The following is a 19,667-nucleotide window of genomic DNA, read 5'->3' as shown; positions in this document are numbered from 1 at the left end:
GACTAAGCTGCAGTGGCTGTGCGAAGAGGTGAAGGAGAGAGAAAGTAAAGAAAAAAAGCTGCGACGCTACTTGCTGCAGAGCCAACAACATCTCAAGCACTTTACACAGCTGAAGGAGTCTGAACATCAGTCTCTCTTCAAAAAGATAAAAAAGCAAGAACAACTTTTGGAAGAAGTTTACAGAGAGAGGAGAGGTACGCTGCTAGTTGTCTTTTTGTTAAAAGGAAGAAAGATTTACAAAAGGTACTAGTTATTATTCCTGTGCATTCAGATGTAATAACTAGTTGATAAAATACAAATCCTTCTGTATTGCCAAGTGGAGTAAGACAAGCTTTGATTCTAATTGAATGACACTATATATAGAATAGTACATATACATAGTTTTCCCCCTCTTTTGGCTTGTAATTTTTACTCTGGAGCATGACAGGATTGGTGGCAGCATCTGCACCATCTGTGTTTGTTGTGAAAGGAAAACAATAGTCTAATTTTACTGATCATTGCAAATTTCTGATAAGGATGGACCTCGCTATCTCAAGCCAAGTGCCAGTTTTAAATCTCAATTCAGTACTTGTAGCTTTCTATTTATAGTTTTCTTGGAGATTGAGCAGTATGCTGTTAAGAATAGATAAACATACTTTCAGCATGAGCTCCTTTCTTGAGGTGAGTGCTTTATGAAAATAAGGATATCTTATTCTTTCATCATCCTGCTTTTCATATACCTGCAAGCTCACTTACACTTACTTCTAAGTTAATGAAACATTTATTCAACGAACAGTATTTTGATAATAAAACCAGAATATCATAGCAAACTCAGAACATAAATTTTGTACAGTACACCTTTATTTTCATGTTCAAAAACAGTTTATTTCACTGTCAGAGTACTTTGGTAGTAATGAAGAATGTAAAAGTCGATCTTTGTTATATCAAAACTTAGGTGAAATGGAAAATTCTGAAAAGCAGTCTTGGTCAATAATAATCCACATATTGCTGAGTTGAGTCAGTAGGTTTTATAGACACTTCCTAATTTCTGAAGGTTTTTCTAAAGATATTTGTTGTTTACTGTCATGGCTGCTTTTGAAAGAGAACTCCATGTGTACATTTTTATCAGGAACCCGGAAAATTAACTAGAAATTGCACGCTGTATGCATATTCATACATCATGGATCTTGGCAACACCAGAATCAATCATTAAGAATGCATGCTCCCATAGGAAGTTCAAGAAAGAACTTATCACTCTCTACAACCACATGACAGAAAGTTATAGCAAGGTGGAATTCAGCCTTTTCTCCCACGTGACTAGTGATAGAATGAGAGATAATGGCCTTGAGCTGTTCTAGGGCAGATTCACATTGCATATTAGGATGTGGCATTTAGGGACTTGGTTTAGCGGTGATGAATTGATGACTAGATAATCTTAGTAGTTTTTTCAAACCTTAGTGATTCTAGGATTCCAGTAGTAACTGGTGATAATTGTTTGCCCGTAGGTACCATTTTATAAAGATAATGGTCAAGTAAAAAGTGTAATGTAACTGATGCTGAGAATAAGGTAACAGGAATTGGAGCTAGAAGTTTTGCATGGGAAGAAGACAGGAAGTGCATTTATTATGAAAAAAATAATTCCAACCATTAAGGCTTAATCTTAGCACATTACCAAGGTTGGTGAAGATCACAGAGATCATCTATTCCACCCATCCACCTACGACCAATATTCCCCCACCTAACCCATGTCCCTCAATGGAACATCTAAACATTTCTTGAACACTGTCAGGAATGGTGACTCAACTAACTTCCTGGGAAGCCCATTCCAGTGCTAGACCACCCTTTCAGAGAAGTTTTTCCTAAGATCCAACCTGAATCTCTCCTGTCACAGCTTGAGACCATTACCTCTAGTCTTCTTGCTAGTTACACAAGAGAAGATGCCAAACCCCACCTTGCCACAACCTCCTTTCAGGTAGTTGTAGTGAACAGTAAGGTCTCCCCTAAGATTCCTCTTCTCTAGACTAAACAATTCCAGTTCCCTCAGCTGCTCCTCATAAGGCTTGTGCTACAGAACTCTCACCAGCTTTGTTGCCTTCGTTATCTCAAGACCTGTGCTGAACATTTAGAGAATACTAATTATTTCATATATGTGCGTGTGTATAGTCCTCTTTTTCTAAGGTACTGTCCCAGCAGAGGAGCAAGTCTCATAAGGCATCAAAAAAATGTGGATAGCTTAGAGCTAGGAGGAAAATGATTAAAGAAAAAGAAGTGGTCTCCATAAAGAAAGAAGAATGCAAACAATGAACCCAATGCTTGAGAAAGCATGCTAATTGACACAGGTTTCTGGGATCAGAATTTCCATATTGGAAAAGATTCTTTTTTTCATGTTTTCTCTTAAAACTTTGTTCTGGCCTTTATTCAGAACTCAGTACTGATAATGACGAGCCAATATTTTGTCAAAATACTACATTTTGGTCTGTTTTTTTAGTCATTTTGTATTTAGATTTGGTGTAGATTCACATCAGAGCGAGCTTTTAAGTAAGTTTATTTACAGCTTCTGGTGGCTGTCTTAATTATTGTTGAAAACGTTTTGTGAAATATTGAAACAAAAATAAACAATAGCGAAACAAGAGTAACATTAACAAATAAAAGCAAAGCATTTTTATAAATATTTTGTAGAACTATACAGATTATTTTCTTCACCGGAGCAATAAGATCCTGCCAACGTTTTCTACCTCCGCTTACGGAGAACATTGATAGAGAACATGCTTTGATCTTTCAGGCTTGAATGTTTCCATTGTTGTCTTTCATTTCATTATAGTTTTATTTCCAAGACCCTGCTATAATATTAATACTGTTTTAGTGTTCTCTGAATAATTATCTGCTAAGATAATCTCCCTCGGGCCCATTTTTAATTTAAGTGCATAAAGCAAACCTTATTTAGTTTTTAATTCTGTTGCATATATTTTCTTCAGATTTTCTCAAAAATTGATATCCTGTATTTTAATTTTAAGCTATAAGCAAAGCTATAAGTAAATACTAAGCTGACAAGAATGTTCAAAATTAATGCTATTCAATAAGCACAAAAAGTAGTATGTAATCTTGTGCTTTCCATTTAGAGAGAGCATTTGTTTGTTACTTGCAATTATGCACAATCCAAACTGAGGAGAGATCAAGTGAGCTAACTTGCTTTGGCTGCTTTGAATGATTTTTACCAAAGTATCCCGTTTGCAATCTTCATTTGAAAGTATTCCTAAAAGATTATTAATTTTTTACATGTTTAGAGATAATAGAGCTTTTTAAGTTTGGATATTCTGCTTATGGGGAAATAACCAGCACTGCTTGTAGGTAAATAGAAACTACTTTATCAATTCATTACACTTGTTTTCTTGATATAATTTGATTCCAGATTGTCTAAGATATTTCTGAAGTTCTGAAACTTTGGTTTTGTGGTTTATTGGTATTGCGGTTTGTTTGTTTTTGTTTTATTATGTAGTTTTTGGACAGTGCCACAGAATTTGTGTTGCAGGATTGAAAAAGGGAAGCAGAAATTTCCATTTACAAAGCCAATTAATTAGGTTCACTTTAAGCATAGTCTTCATGAGTGCAAATTTGATTTATTTAATCTTATTCTAATTTAATTGGGTCTTATAGGCAATGAGCTTTATAAATACAGTTTAAATTATGACTTTGCCTAACAGCAATGTATTTATGTAGTTTTAGATGCTGTAGTGACACAGGCCTTCCAGTAAAGTGGGTCCTCCACTTTTAATAGTATTCAGTGCTTTAGAACAGACATATAGAATGAATAATTAGAATCATGGAATTAAAGTACAACAGCGGTTTACCACAGGTAATCTGAGACCAGCTTCCTGGTATTTCTTTCATTTCATGAGGCAGCTGGTGGTTACTAGCTAACAAATAATTTTGGCAGATGGCAGCCTGTATTGCTTTCACCTATGCAGGACATTATTAAATAAAAGAAATATAAATTAGATTAATGAATGTGCTGCTTTGAGGGACAGACGGATAGTTGATGAAAGGGCTGGTTAGTCAGTCCTCCTTCGTAGATATTGTTCTGTGGGCCAACCATTTTTTTTATCATCAGTGAGTTTAGTAAGAAGAGCTAATAATAGGATAACAAAATTTGGAGTGTTAGTGAATTTGTTGATACATAGAGAAAGTGGATCCTGAGATCACTACGTTACTTTTACCTAGTGCCCAAGAACAGACATCGCATTTATTGCTTTTTTGTACCATTATTTATATCAATTTTGAATTTGAATCACTGTGCCATTGATTTTTAATAACAGTGCATGTGACAGTGTATGCAAGATTAATGGACTTACCATCTCCATGTGAATTTAATTTGCCTGCTTCAAAGTCTTGTAAACATAGTCTTTTTTAAAATTTGGGTGACTGACTTTCATTCAACAAATCAATTACTTTCTATGTTGGTAGAAGATAAATAACAGAATTCATGTCTGTTAGTGCAAGATCCAAGAGCATGATTTATGAAGTGATACCTTTAAATGTTTAGAAAGTGTTTTTTGTTTTTTTTTCCCTTAACTATGTTCCAAGACAAAGTGTGGCTATTTAAAATTCAAATGCTTTTACAAAAAGCCCAGTTTTTAACTGTGATGCAGCTAATAGAGTGTAAACTTGTAGATATAAGTGACTTGGAAAAGAAAACTGGAAAAGCTATTTTTCCAAAGGAGAACACAGTACCATAGAAAAGATGTTAAACTGTAAGGAGAAAGCAATGGTTAGAGAATCCAAATGAAGGAGAGATGTTGGTTGGCTGTTATTACTTAAAATAATGGAAGAAGTAGCTCACAGGGAATACAAAGACAATCAGTAATGACATGATGGGTAAAGCAGGAGTAAAGCAAATGAATGAAGAATGAATCTACTCCTATTGTTAAGGTTCTCTGTTCTTTTTTGTTAGAACATTTTTGAATGCATAGTCTGTTGTCTTTTCCCTTCTTCACTAAAGCATTTGTGAAGTGAGGGGGAGCAGAGAGGCAGACGCTGATCTCTCTCTGGTGACCAATGATAGAACTTGAGGGAATGGCATGAAATTGTGACAGAGGTTGTTCAAGTTAGGTATCAGGAAAAGTTTGTCACCAAGAGTGTGGTCAGGCACTAATACATCCTCCCCAGATAAGTGATCATGGCAGTAAGTTTGCCATAGTTAGAGAAGCATCTGAACTAACCTTTCAGACATATGGTGTGATTTTTTTGGATGGAACTGTGTAGAGCCAGGAGTTGGACTTGATGATCCTACTGGGTCCCGTCCAATTTGGGATATTCTGTGATCCTCTGAATAACTAGGAGTTTTCTTGATTTTAGGCTTTTGGCTCTGCTTTATGAATTTCTGTAGAAGTGTCAAATTAATGAAAGTTAATATTTGAGCCTGGGAGCACTAACTGATCTTACAGACTTAGATCTGCTTAAGTTACTAGTTTATTTAATGAAAAGTAAACATCAGCTCTGTCTGTACATCAAAAGCAGAATGGCAATATTTTGGAAAATGTACCCAAACCTTTTAAATATTTTGCCATATTCATTCATTCCTTCTAAATTGTAAATTACTATTGTTTAGACATTAGGTATATTTGTGTGATTTAAATTCTTAATTTCTGGTTATGAATGTTTTAGTGATGTATTTTTCTAGCCTTAGCTCATATGAATAGCTTCAACAGTTTGGGAGCTATTATCTTAGAAAATATCCTGTTTCTTTTAAAAATTGTATATATACATTTACTAGGCAAATAGAATTGTTTGTAGATTTCAGGCCCTGTTTATCTCTCTGTCCTCTTGTGATTTTTTCCATCTTATCTGAGATTTCACTAGTTTTGGTCATATTTGTCAGTGTGCTGGAGTACTTATAATCTTGAATTTATTTCTGAAGGCAGCAAATGCTGTATGTTGTGTTGTTAAAGTAGGTGATTAAAAGAAAAGGCTATCTTTTTCTGGAACATACGCCTTCCAAGAAAATCTTTCCTGGCATATGTTGAAATGTGTAGAAGTTGGAATTCACAGGAAACTCTTTAATATATGATGCTTGTTTAATTAAATACTGTCCTGTATTCCAGAAAATAAAACTGAGCCAAGGGCTCAATGATCCTCCCACATTTTGTAGTTGTCAAAGTTATTTTCAACTAAAATACATGTATGTTGGAATTTGAGCGGAAATCTTGACCTTGACCTTCTAGGAGCTTCAGTACAGCAAAGCTTCTGTTTTTTACATTTTAAACATTGCATGTGCAGTACATTATATTAAATACATTTTTTAAAAGTTAGAACTAATGCTATGTGTATGCCTCAGATTTGTCATGCTATGTTAGAATATACTTTTCAGTGTAGCTTGTTGATTTGTTCAACATCTTTTGTATCCTTTCAGCTGACATTCTCTTTAAAACTCTTTATTCCCCAAAGTTAATGATATTGCATATTTGGAGCACTGAAGTTTCAGTTCTATTTCAGTATGAATAATTTCTCTTTGAATAGAGCTTTGGTCACCAGTACTTACTCTTAATGTTGACTGTAAACAAGAAAATCATTTTAATTAGGAAATAGATTGAGTAACAGAAAGATTTTAAAAAAATGAAAAAATAGACTCTGGAAGATTTATGTACTTTATGCATATCTTTATCAGTGTATGTATTGTACATACTTCATGAAACTAAACAAAAATTCTTCTCTCTGATTTTAATTGGACTCCTTGCCCATTAAATACTATGTCTTTGTTGTTTTGAAGCACTGAGAATAGCATCTTCTGAAAAGGATAGTTAGGTGTACTGAGGGAGAAACATTTCCACTTGCAAAGTATAATCGCAATTTATTGAAGGCCTGGGAGAAAACATTTTAGGAAGTTCCGCACAAATGTGCGCAAGAACTTCTTTACAGTGAGGTGACAGAGCACTGGAACAGGCTGCACAGGGAGGTGGTGGAGTCTCCTTCTCTGGAGATGTTCAAGACCTGCCTGGATGCTTACTTGTGTGACCTGGTGTAGGGAACCTGCTTTGGCAGGGGGTTGGACTCAATGATCTCTGGAGGTCCCTTCCAACCCCTACAATTCTGTGATTCTGTGATTTTATTTGAGTGCAATGTCCTTGGAATCTACAGCACAAGTTTTTCATTGGAGAAGATCTGATAGGACAGAATTAACTTACATAATCTCAAATTTAATAGATTATAAAATGACCACTTTTAAAAGTAATTTCAGAATCAGAAACTGAAAATATTACTCTTTTAAAAAATGCAGCAGAAATTTTCTCCTCTGCATACGCCTTTGTCCCTCATTAGTAATGCATTAAGAGTAGCAGCATTTCTTCTTCAATATTTTTTGTTACGCCTTTGTAACACTTTGTTCGGCATTGTATTTTGCATCCCACTGGTAGGTTAAGAGATGCTGTGACTTTCAAGGAAGATGAGTTTAGAATGTTTTTCTTATCTCTGTTTTGACACAGGATAGTATTAAGGAGGTGGTGTCAATGACAGTCAACTATACTGTTTAGAAGCAACAGAAGCTGTATTTTGTTCACACCTGTGATTCATGAGTAGAAAAATGACTATTTCTGTCAAAAGATTTTCTCTAAGGAAAGAACATTTTTCATAATTATCAAGAGGAGAAATTACAATTCATCAAAAGGAGAAAAGGGAAAAAGGCAGTATGATCTCCAACTGTCAGAGGCTAATAAAGTCTTTTGTCTTTGAACTCATTCTTGCTTGGATCAGTCTAAGGAAGGAAGTGGGTTATGTCGTTATCTTCTAGTTGTTTGGTGATCTATTTTTTCCTATTCAGTTCTTAAGGAATGATACTAGTTGCTGCTTTTACAAAGAGCATGACCTCTGTGATGGACCTTGGAGGAATTTTGCATTGCATACCTTCATGCTTATTTTGGATAAACAAGAGACTTCATTTTCTAAGTTTACTGAGCTGATAGTTTTCAAGAATGTTAAAGGGATTGTGTTGGGTTATGTTTTATTTTGAAGTGAGGGAGGTGAAAGTTCCCCCTCTACTTGGCTCTTATGAAACCTCTTCTGGAGTACTGCATTCAGCCCTGGAGCCCCCAGCACAAAAAAGACACAGAGCTCTTGGAAGGAGTACAGAGGAGGACCACTAAGATGATCAGAGGGCTGGAGCACCTCTCCTATGAGGAAAGGTTAAGGGGACTGGGCTTGTTTAACTTTGAGAAGATTCTGAAGGGGACCTCACTGTGGCCTTCCAGTACTTGAAGGAAGCTTATAAAAAGGAGGGAGAATGACTGTTTACAGGGTGGATAGTGATAGGACAAGGGGAATGGTTTTAAACTGAGATGGGGAGATTTAGATTAGATATTAGGAGGAAGTTTTTGACACAGAGGGTGGTGACGCACTGGAACAGGTTGCCCAAGGAGGTTGTGGATGCCACATTCCTGGAGGCATTCAATGCCAGTCTGAATGTGGATCTGGACAGCCTGGTCTAGAGGTTGGTGATCCTGCCCGTGGCAAATGGGTTGAAGCTAGATGATCTTTATGGTCCTTTTGAACCCAGGTCATTTTATGATTCTGTGATTTTATGATATTATGGTATGTAGCATAACATCTTCAGACCAACTTCTGATATAATATAAGATGTAATAATGAAATAAGTTAACTGTAAGGAGAATAAGTGTATTTTAAAATGTATTGTGTTTATCCTATACTGACACAGGAACTCCTATTCTGACCTGTTCTTAAAACATTTTGGATTGTGATTACTGAAATACCTTGATTAGCTTAAAATAATTTTTTGCAGTCTTGCTGTAATCAACAGATTATGCTTGTTGCAGGGAAGGAAGTTATGATTTTCAAAGAATCATTTATAATAATGCCGCTTTTATTACTATATAACAATGAACATTTTTCATCCTAGTGGTAACTGAGAATCAATGGCATGTCTGAACAGCATTTAACAATATGATTATACAATTTCCACGTTCTAAACTGATATAATAAGATTTGAATCTAATGTAAAATATTTTTAGTTCACAAATTTGTGATTTTTTGTTTCAACAAATGGTAAACTGGAACTAAATATGATTTGGTGCATGTTTTATTTGTTGCTAAACATCTAGTTTTTGAAAATAATTTTTCTTTTTATTGATTTATCTAGGAATTAGTGCAAATTGATTATAATTTGCTGGCTTCTAATAACCTAACTTACATGAGTTGTGCTACTAAAGTGTAGGACAGATACAAGAACTGCTCATACTGCATATGGTATTGAAAGAAAGATCAGCAATAATGATATCAGTCCACTGATATAGGAACCAGCTGTAATTAAGGTGTGCTCATAAGCTCTGACCTTCAGAAGCTGTGTAGCTTCTTCCTTTATCTGAATCACCAATGTGACTGTAGAGTTTTAAGTCTCCGGGTCAAGATCATGTTGTGCCAGGTCTTTGTGCATTAAATTTTGTTGCATAAATTCAGTACTTTTCTGGTGTAGTGCGTATGTGGACCACCTTTGAGTTGCATATCTCACATTATTTTTTTTCCAAAACTTGATATGGGCCTGTAACAGACAATTCTGTCTGTTTTGGATTAAGTAAATGGCTTTAAAGGCATCTTTGCACTGTCTCAGCAAAGGCCAGTAAGATGCAAGAGAAAGGGATTTTATTCCAGAAGAAATAAGAATACTGTTGCTCTTTGGACTAAATTTCCTAACCTACTAAGAAAGATGGCTGTAAGACAGACATTTGCAATGTCAAGCAGTTCTTATTCAGTGGGAAACTCAATAATTGATTGAGTTAGTTAGTAAAGAATAGAGCTGGAGAAGATGCTGTCAGAAAACTTGTTAAGAGTTAGATAAACATAGCAGGATTAACTTTCAAGGTTATTTTGAAACTGAAATTTGTCTGTGTTCATTTGTACATTATTTTTATTGTTTATTGTGTACATTGTCACACAGAGGAATAAAAAACAAAACCAAAATCCTGCTCCTTGTGTTGCATGAAATATATTTTAAAGTAAATTGCTGGCAGCAAAAATGTCACATAACATGAAATTTTGCTAGACAAAGGGGAGAGAAATTATGGAATCTGTGGAAAAGGGTACAGTCTCTCAATTAAAAGCACAAAACAGTTTCTAAAAAGCAAAAGCAACTTTACATTTTCCTTTCTTCCTTGTTTTTTGAAAAAAGTTTCGAACAATATTTTTTCTCAATTTTTATTATTTTATTAAATGCTTTTCTCTGAAAAATTTACTAAAATTTTGTAGTATAGCCTTTTTCTTGTGATTGCATGGAGAGAATAATACGTTATTGCATTTACAATTTTCAAAATAGGATTTTAGATAAAAAGTGAATTGTCACCAGTTGAAAATTAAAATATTTGTCAGTTGAGTTGTTAAATCTGATCAGTTTCCATGTAGCAGTGTAACAACAGGATTGTCTAATCAAGGAAAGGCATTGAAGCCAAGCTAAAGCTTAGAATTCAGGAATTACTGAGGGTTACTGTTAAGGCTTTCTTTCTAGTTCACAGCTTCTTTCTCTAAAACACATTGGGAGATAGGGTGCAATGTAACTGTGAGTTGCATTAACATTGTTTGCTAATGGCTAATTTAATTATGAAGAAAGAATTTCTAAGAATTTTGGAAAGTTCTCTGATGGTGGAGTACTATGTGTTCTAGCTGAAGTAAATGCTTTCTTAGAAGATTTTTGGGGTGTAGTGTTCACATTGGGCTATCAGGTAGAATTAACAGCTTTGTTTCAGTATTTATTTATTAAGGACAAAGTGTCATAAAGCTATAAGTTTTTGAATGCACTTTTTATCCTGACTATTTATTAAATTGCCCAGCCAGCTAAAATGTCTCCGTTTTTCTGAGATGGGTAGGGAAATTTAATATTGGGATCAATACCTTTTGGGCTTTGTATCTTACCTCCTGTCCTTCACTGAAAAAGTTGTGAAGGACTTATTTGATCTTCAAACAGCTCACTAAAGAAATACCTTTCTAAGCTCCAATCATTTACTGACATCAAGTAATAAGTGTCCTCAGCTAGAAAACCTTTCTGTGTTGCAGCTGTTTGCCTTCCTCATTTTGCCTAGTTCCTACAGTTCAAGTGAACTGTGCTAGCTGCTTCAGAAAACTTTTTACCTTTATTTGACTTGCCCTTAGCTGTTAGATCCAAAATCAGTTCTCTGTATTTTTGGGTATTAAAATATGCAGCTGCCTTTCAAATACAGCCAAAAGGAAATTTGTGGATATGCATAAATATGTTTGGGATAATAAACATCAGAAAAAGAAAAACCTAGGATATTAAGTCAGAGAACTCACTCAAGAAAGTAGCATTCAATTTCCTGTTTTGTCATTTATATATGCCATACCATAATTTTTATGTAGCTGCTGTGCCCATAAGCATATCAACATAATTTTCTAAAACAAGAAATGACAAATTATCTTTTCATGCTTGCACTTGGCAAATGAAAACAAATTAAGTTTCTGTTTCTTCCTATGTACTTCAGGGAGGTTTTATTCATCATCAGAAAGGAGATGTTTCTGCATTCAGGAGAAAATTGTAAAAACTTGTTTTGTATGCAGTGACAGAAAACTTTCAACTGTATTTTCTGTCTAAAACAGCAGCAATTCTGATGACATGACTTTGAGAATATTTCTTATCATATTTTGTTTTATGTAATGCTGATTTATTTTCTGCTTAATATGTTTTCAAATAAAAAATATGGAGAAAAAAAGGCCATTGATCAGTCAGTCTGAATAGCTCTGCACTGTATCCAGAGGCATGATTGCAGCTCATCCTGAAATCTAAAATGATCATGAGATAGAATCATAGAATGGCTCTGGTTGAGAGAGACCTTAAAAATCATCTAGTTCCAATCCCACTGCCATGGGCAGGGGCATCCCTCAGTAGATCAGGAGTTAGTGGGTCAGACTACAGTTGCACATTCAGCTAGGCCATTTAATGTCTTGATGCAGACAAAAAGCTAAATTCTTCCTTCCCTACCACTTCAACTGATATTTCTTACTCCTTCCCTTATTTTGTGTTGGCTTATCATTGAGCTCCTTTGCAACTGTGTTTTGCTCACTATTAACCATGTGTTAACCTTTTTTCCTCAGTGTAGATTTTTCCCATCGTAATAAACTCAATTGTCCTATATGGATGTCCAGCAAATATTACAGCTGGAGCGAAGTGTGTAAAAGAAATGCAGGACCAGAAGCAGAGAGCAAAAGCATTCATGCTTTTTAGCAAATGCACTTTATGATGGGATCTGGCTTCATCTTGAGGAATTGGGGCACTTAGAACCAGCAGCACTTCAGCTGAGTTTACAGCTTTTATTCTACACAGTAGAATCAAGTCATTAGTGAAACAGTGTGGCATTAATGCCTTAGAAGCATTGATAATATTCACAAGATGCTTAGTGGTAGTAATTTAGCAAGGAAATGGTATCTGCATTTACTTAAAATTGAATAATTCACAGGTCAGCAAGAGGTTGGTGAATGGAAAGGCAAAACCTAATACATTTATTCACATCCTTTTACAGGTACTTTTTCTGATGTATGGGTGATCACACTTAACTCATCATTAACATTTTTATTTCAGCTTCTACTGGAGATTTTGCTTCTCACAGGTTGTCAAAATCATGCTCCTCCAAACCTGTAGAAGAAAAAGAGCTATTCCTCAGTCTCTTATAGAGCTGAATATATCAGTGTGGTTTCTAAAAACTGTTTACTAACTTGATTTACGGCATCTTCACCTAACAAATTTTCTTAAGTGAAGGAGATCTTGCCCAAATTTAAAAAAAAAAAAAAAAAAAAAAAAAAGACCAGTAGCTGCTTCAATTCACCTTACTATTATTCTCTCCTTCACAGTAAATGTAGTAGATTAGTATCAAAGGGATCTCTTCTTTTTTACTGTGATGTGTCATATTTGACGTTTTCTTAGATTACTTCAGCCAGTAATTTGTGTATTTTAACAGTTTAACTGCAAATAACTGAAAAGATAGTTGGAAATAATCAATTAAGGAGGATATTTTCTATTTACTTAGACATTTTCAGTGTGACTTATGTTGTCTTGAAGTTTTTGGAATGTCAAAGTAATTCTAAATTCCGTTGACCTTAATGTCCTCCTTTGTTTTCCTCAATTACCTTTCTTTTTTAGTGTTCTTCATCTTTTTTTTTTTTGTCTCCAGTGGAAAGCTCTGTGTAGTTTTAAGTGAGAAGACACTTCTCTGACTGCAGTCAGAAAATGCCAGCGTAAGGAGAGTGTGAAGAAAGAGTTAGAGACTTTATAATTTGACATCCACTTCAGTAAAGTTTCGAAATAAGAATTATATTCTTTTCAAATATATGTGTACAAATTAATGTATGTTCTATTGTGGATACATATGCTTGGTGATAAGTAAGGTGAAGTTTGAAATTGCTTTTCCTAGCAGTGAAATTCAAATAATATCTTCATATATTTAATGACACTAAGAATCCTTTCTCATGAAGAAAGCCCATCTTGTACTTAAAATAAATAAATAAATAAATTGTTTGTGGTTTGGATTTTGTGTTGATTAAGTGCTGAAGTGTAACTACACAGGACAATGTTCAAAGCTAAAGCTCTAATCTGAGGGGAAGGCAAAGGCAGCAACAGTATTGATCTTTCATGCTTTCTTCTATCAATTTTACATTCTTAAGTATTTCAAGACAGCCATATTTGGCATGTAAAGGTGTTAACAGCAATTCCACATAATGTTCTGACTATTGAAATATGTATATCGAAAATATAAACTCTAGCATTCAGATACTACTACTATGAACTTTACTGACAACACATTAGAGATCTTCACTACCTATTTTGTAATACATGGAAATTTCATGTGCATTCTTATAGTATTAACTTTCATTTATGAATTTTAAGTCAAACGCTATAATAGTTCAGAAAATGGCAGGTTAGAAGTAATGAGAATAGCTTCTAGGGGCAAATGAAAGGAATTTTTTGTACGAAAAAGAATACAGGGCAGGCAAGCACTGGAGATGTGAACATGGAAAAGTTGCATTAAAAAACAAACAAACAAACAAAAAAAAAATCCAAAACATTCCTAAACTTCAGGAAGTAGAAAGAAAGCACAGTATGTTCAGTTTCCTGAATAGCAATAAGTCTCTTTGTAGGGAATCTGAACTTATCTCTTAACTTCAGATGCCTTTTCTACTTTGTCTGTTATGACTGCGGGTATTGATTCAGGTTCATGCAAACAAACACACCATTGTAGATTTAAGAAACTATTGTCATGTTTCATAGCAAAAATAACACATTGTATACCAAAAAACGAATTCATTTATTAAAAAATATCAGCCAAATTTTCTGTCATCTATATCCATTTCCAAGTTCTTTATTACTAAAGACTACAGCAGCTAATACATTGTGAGAGTTCATCTTTTATACTTACATCCATGTTTATGAGGATGCTGTTGATTTAGACACAGATAACAGGTAGTTTATCCGTGCTCATTATGAGCACTGCAGTCATTACAGTGGTGATATCTGAATTATAATATTTAAAGACTGTCTAATGTGACCAGTGTTAATATAACCATTTGCTTACATGTTAGAAAACTGTAACAAGCATTAAAATTCACTTGAGACTTTTTAGGGTTAGCAGAGCTGCAGTTAAAAAAAAACAAAAAACAACAATCCAATCAAATACAGTGACCATTGAGTTTGGTCACGTCTACTACTAACCTTCTGAATATAATTCCAAAGAAAATATAGTTGAAGTTTCTTCCTGCTTTATCTTCATTCACAAGTTAAAAAAATATATCACCATAATTTTTTTGTTCTTCAGTTCAATGTTTTTAAAAATATGCAATGATTAAACAAAATAGGGAATCTTTGCATAAAAAACCCCTTTATGTTCATGAACAATGTGCCGTTGGAAAGGCTGCTAAAAATCATTTAGATTTTAAGAATTTTTTAAAATTTATTATTACTAGAATATGTACTGTAGATTTGCTAAAATAATTTATGATCTGAAGACTAAATACTGAAAAAAGGGGAAAGTCTATGATAGGTGAAATACTATAGTTTGGAGATGTGGAGAATCTAGTAGGAGTATGATATTTCATTTTCATTCTGTCCACCTTTTATTCGTACTTAAAGGTTTAATATAAATCTAAATAATAAATATGAATATGATGGGGATGAACCAGCAGAATAGTAATACCTTATATTTTAGAAGTACTCTATTTTACATTCAAGTGATACAGTTTCCCATTTAAAAGGGTATCTCACTTAAGATTATACAAGCACAGTAGGGAATGCTTTAAATTTATGGGCCTTGTTCTTTACTAGCAAAAATTAAGTTTCCAATAAAAACGTTTTTCCGTATAGTTCTTTTAAGATGATGTTTTTATATAGAAATTCCCTCAGTGGCTTACACGCACTATTTCAATTAGTCATTTGAAGCGAGTCTCAATACTCTTTTATGTCTCAGGTGTAATTAGTGCCAGGATAATTTGTAGCGTTCAGCTTGGCTGCACAAATGTCCAGATTTGCTGAAACAACTTCTAGTATCCAGTGTTCCTGGACCTGTGTCAGGATTCTGTGAAGCCATACATCAGAACCATGCTAACACAGGTACAGGGCAAAACTGCAGATCTCTCTGGACAAGTGACAAGCAAATTTTTTCACGATACACACGTTTAAAGTAATTCACTTAGAAACAGCTTAATTCACCCCCTCCAAAAATAGTGCCTTAATGTCAGAATCATTATATGAAGACCTTGTAAGTGGCATAATATACGATTAAACTTTGATGTGTAAGTATACTCAAGATAAGTAAATTCTTAGTTGAGGAAAAACTGGTTTATGCAGGTGCTAGAAAATTTCCTCACGCTTGATGGAAATCTGCTTGGCTGCCTTGTGCACCTGCAGGAATGTTGCACTATCTTTTCAGCAGCTCTTTGGGCGATGTATCTGAATGATGATTGAAAACCACAGATTGTGTATTTGAAGTAAAAATCACTGGAAATGTGTGAAATAAATCTACTGCAAATTCTGATAAAAGCAATTTTGAAAGATATCTAATTAAGTGATTTCTCAAGAGCTTGTCCATAAGTTTGAAACATGAAGTACAAATTGCCAAGGTTGCAAACCTGGGAGATCAAAAATATCTTTATTAATGTATGACAAATTCCTGAGGTGTTTTGTGGAAGAGCTCATTTTAGCTTGATGGAACAAAAATATGTGTTGACACTATTCTCTAAACTGCTGTTATTTTCTTACAATAACCTAGATTCCTTGTTCTAGTGCCACATCATAGAAATATTGAGATTACCCTTTGAGTACCATAACATAATTATGCAAAGCTTGCGTAATGGCCTTCCTCATTGACTGACCCACTAATGTTTAAGTCTGTTTCTTCGGCTATGTTCTTTTAAATATGCAGCTTGTTAAAAATGCTTAACATTATATTTGGAAAGTTTTTATTTTTCAAATGAAATTCTATATTTCAAATGAAATATCCTAGTTTCATTAGGTTGCTAATTACATACTTTCCATTTCACAGATGGTAAAACTAATGCAGAGAATCAAATTCCCAATATACAATATATATGTTCTTGTTATTATTCCATCAGAGATAAATTTTATTCAGGGAAATTAGTGGTGAGATTCATTTTGAAATTACTATCTAAATGGAGATGACTACATTTAAGCTACTTGGCTGAACTTCCACTACAGTCAGTCAAAATCTAGTGGGACTTAGGAAGCTATTCTGCCAACCACAGTGTCTCATGGACAGATGTTTTTTAGTGCTGTATGAATTTCTGTACAGCTTTCTGTGTAATCTGTTGCTTTTTCAGATGGCTGAAACTATCTTACTTAGCTTACAGTATCTTAGTTATGTATCAGGAACTGAACTGAAGTGCGAATGTCAACTTCAGAGTAAACAAGTCTTATACATTTGAGAGTCCTTTGTTTCTACAGCTATATGCTTGTGACTATGAGAATAACTAATTTTGTGTACATGTGCCACATGTACACAATTTTTTGTTAGTGCCTTCTTCTTTGATGTGAGAGGTTGTGAATTGACAGATACCAAATTATAATTTATTCAGTGTCTTTCTGAAATAAACCTCTGATTTTTAATTCAAATTGTCAGGGTTTTATAGATTCAATATCTTGTTTCCCAGCTTATTGCTTCCAGTGTAAAGGAGTTGAACTACGTTTTCTTTTTATATTTTAGTCTAAGTTCTGAATAACAGCAAATCCTAACTTTCTATAGAATATATTTAATAGTGTCTAGTTCAGTATTTGCAAAATTTTGCAATTTTTTTATGTTTCTGTATCAGACAGACTGTGAAAGGAGGTCATTGGTATGGAATGTTTTAAATCGTAACTTTTGTATTTCCTGGAATTTTTATTGGATAAATCTAAACCTGCGGTATGATGTCAGGGAACTCATCCTGTGTTCACTGATGCTCCAGCTAAATGAGATAGGAAGATTTGTCATGTAACCATTGTTAATTCTGTAGAACTATGCAAAAGTATGATCCTTAATTTTTCACAAGGTATTCTGACAAGCTCTTGATTTTGACTATTAATAATGCAACTAATGTTTGATTTTTTGAATGACTTTAGCTTATAACTGATCATAGGATTTTGTGCATCTTATTGAGCTAGAAATAAAAAATAGGAAATAGTTGATTAATATATTTATTTTTAAAAAACATTTCTCTCATCTTTTTCCATTTTTGAGAAGAAACATTGATGCCCAAGGTAGCTTCTGTAATGCTTTTCCTTTACTGCTGATTATTCCAGACTATCTATAAATTGATGTGTTCTGTGCTCCATGAAAATGAAGATATATTACTTGGAACCCTGTGGTTACCTTGGACTGAAAGGTAGTTACAGCAGGATTGCTGAGAAATGTAGAAACTCATGGCGCAGAGCCACTGCCTTTAAGAAAGAAAGGTGTCATTAGAGAAACTCAGAGAGTGTTCAGTGCATGAATTTAAGGAGCCTTCACTGGGGATAATGATTATCTTTGTTAATGTTATCTTTTTCTTATGGCACAACATTTCTCTATCTTTTGACTGTAATGTTATTTTCCAAAACTGAATATTTTTGGTTGGTGTTTTTTATTTTTTTTCCATAAGTATTTAAATATGGGAAATATTTTACATTTCATGCAATTTGTAAAACTGAACTTTTGAGGTCAACTAGGCAAAAATATTTTGTCCTTAAGAGTAGGCATATTTAAAAGAATGTTGAAGTATGCTGCATTTTTAAGAGACACTTTTACAAAGCTGCTTAATATATGTTGCTTTAATTTAATTTAATCTATTTTTTGCTTTATCTTTGTTTTCTTACATGAGGCATTAAATGGAATCATGAGTTTTGATACAAAACTTGTTTCTAAAATATATGGTCATAAAGGGCAAATTTATAATGTAGGAACATATTATCAGTTAAATTACATCACCTTAACACCTATCTGCCTTTCTTGTGCAGAATTCTATGAAGTGTTCTGCAGGATCGACAATTTAGGCAGTGGTACAGTATAGGGAGTTCATTCTGAAGATAAATAATTTCAGATACAGACCTTTCAAGTCTAGAGACCATTAGCAGAAGTTTCTTCAGTTTACCTTTCTTAAAACTTATTTGAAAAGAACCTTGTAGTAATATTCTTTTTGCTTAGAACAATAATGTCATTAAAATGGAATGTCAAATGGTGCATTATAATTCAAATAAAGCTAAGTTGAATACATGAATCTTTTTTGGTCAAGTGGAGGAATCTTCTATTTCACACACCCTTTACACATATGTGTTCCTTTTTTTTTTCTCTCTCTTTTGTTTTTTAAAGCTAGTATTATGACATTAATTTTTACCAACTCAATTATGAGTATACTCAAGGAAATCATGCAAGGCTACCACTTGTCCAAACCCACACTCAGAATTTGAAATTCTGCAGAGTGAATTTCTTCTTTTTTAAAATTCAAATCTATATACTAAAAGATTGATTTAACTACAGGGAAATAAGTCTTATAATTACTTAAACTATCATCTTTTGAGTGTTTATTAGTGTCATGCTTGAAAATAACTGTATCACTGATACACTTCTTCAGTTAGTATAATCAGATTAAAAGAAATGTTATACAAAACAAAACACCTCACTGACTATTTTACATAGTACCTTTTCTGTCAGGCTATAAGACAAGAAGGGGAATTTATGAGTTTCATTTTTTATTTTACAGAGCTACGAGAGAAGTTGCTCAGAAGAGAGGAAGAAATGGGAGCTCTCCAGGTATGCCTTTTATATAATTAAGGAGCTACATTTTTTATTGCCCTTGAAATTAATAAGCTGTATTCTGTATCTTAAATTCAGCATGGGAATACATTTAACCAAACAAGGACCTGGTTGCTTATAAAACTCACAGTTGAGTTTCTCCGCACATTTAAGTTGCACATTAGAAAAGATTAAAGTAATTAGCACTCTCCAATTAATAAATCTAGTCTTCTGTGAAAAGAATGGTTCTTTTATGTCACAGCGTTTACTGAAGTTCTGTTCTTACTTCTGTCTTCACTGAAACTACATGGAAATAGTTGTGGTGCAACTCTACATACAGAATTGCAGAAATGCTTTAAATTCTACTTCATTGGTTGAGTTAGATTCTGTGGGTATGTTGCTTTCTTCTGTATCTCCAGATAAAACTGAAAGTAA

General features: G+C 33.9%; 1 protein-coding gene across 4 annotated transcripts in view; it reads left to right on the top strand.

The window, feature by feature from the left end:
- CEP128 (centrosomal protein 128) overlaps positions 1-19,667 on the top strand; it is a 95,153-nt gene that overhangs the window by 48,746 nt on the left and 26,740 nt on the right. For all 4 annotated transcript variants that reach the window (XM_052693488.1, XM_052693484.1, XM_052693485.1 and 1 more), the window contains 2 exons: positions 2-194; positions 19,201-19,250. In XM_052693488.1, coding sequence (XP_052549448.1) covers positions 2-194; positions 19,201-19,250 — 243 coding nt within the window. The remainder of the gene's footprint in view (position 1; positions 195-19,200; positions 19,251-19,667) is intronic.

Source organism: Tympanuchus pallidicinctus, unplaced genomic scaffold (assembly GCF_026119805.1).
Source record: "Tympanuchus pallidicinctus isolate F22 unplaced genomic scaffold, pur_lepc_1.0 scaffold3, whole genome shotgun sequence".
Taxonomy (NCBI): Eukaryota; Metazoa; Chordata; class Aves; order Galliformes; family Phasianidae; genus Tympanuchus; species Tympanuchus pallidicinctus.
Note: the sequence above shows the minus strand (reverse complement) of the source record. Positions and strands in the feature narration are given on the sequence as shown.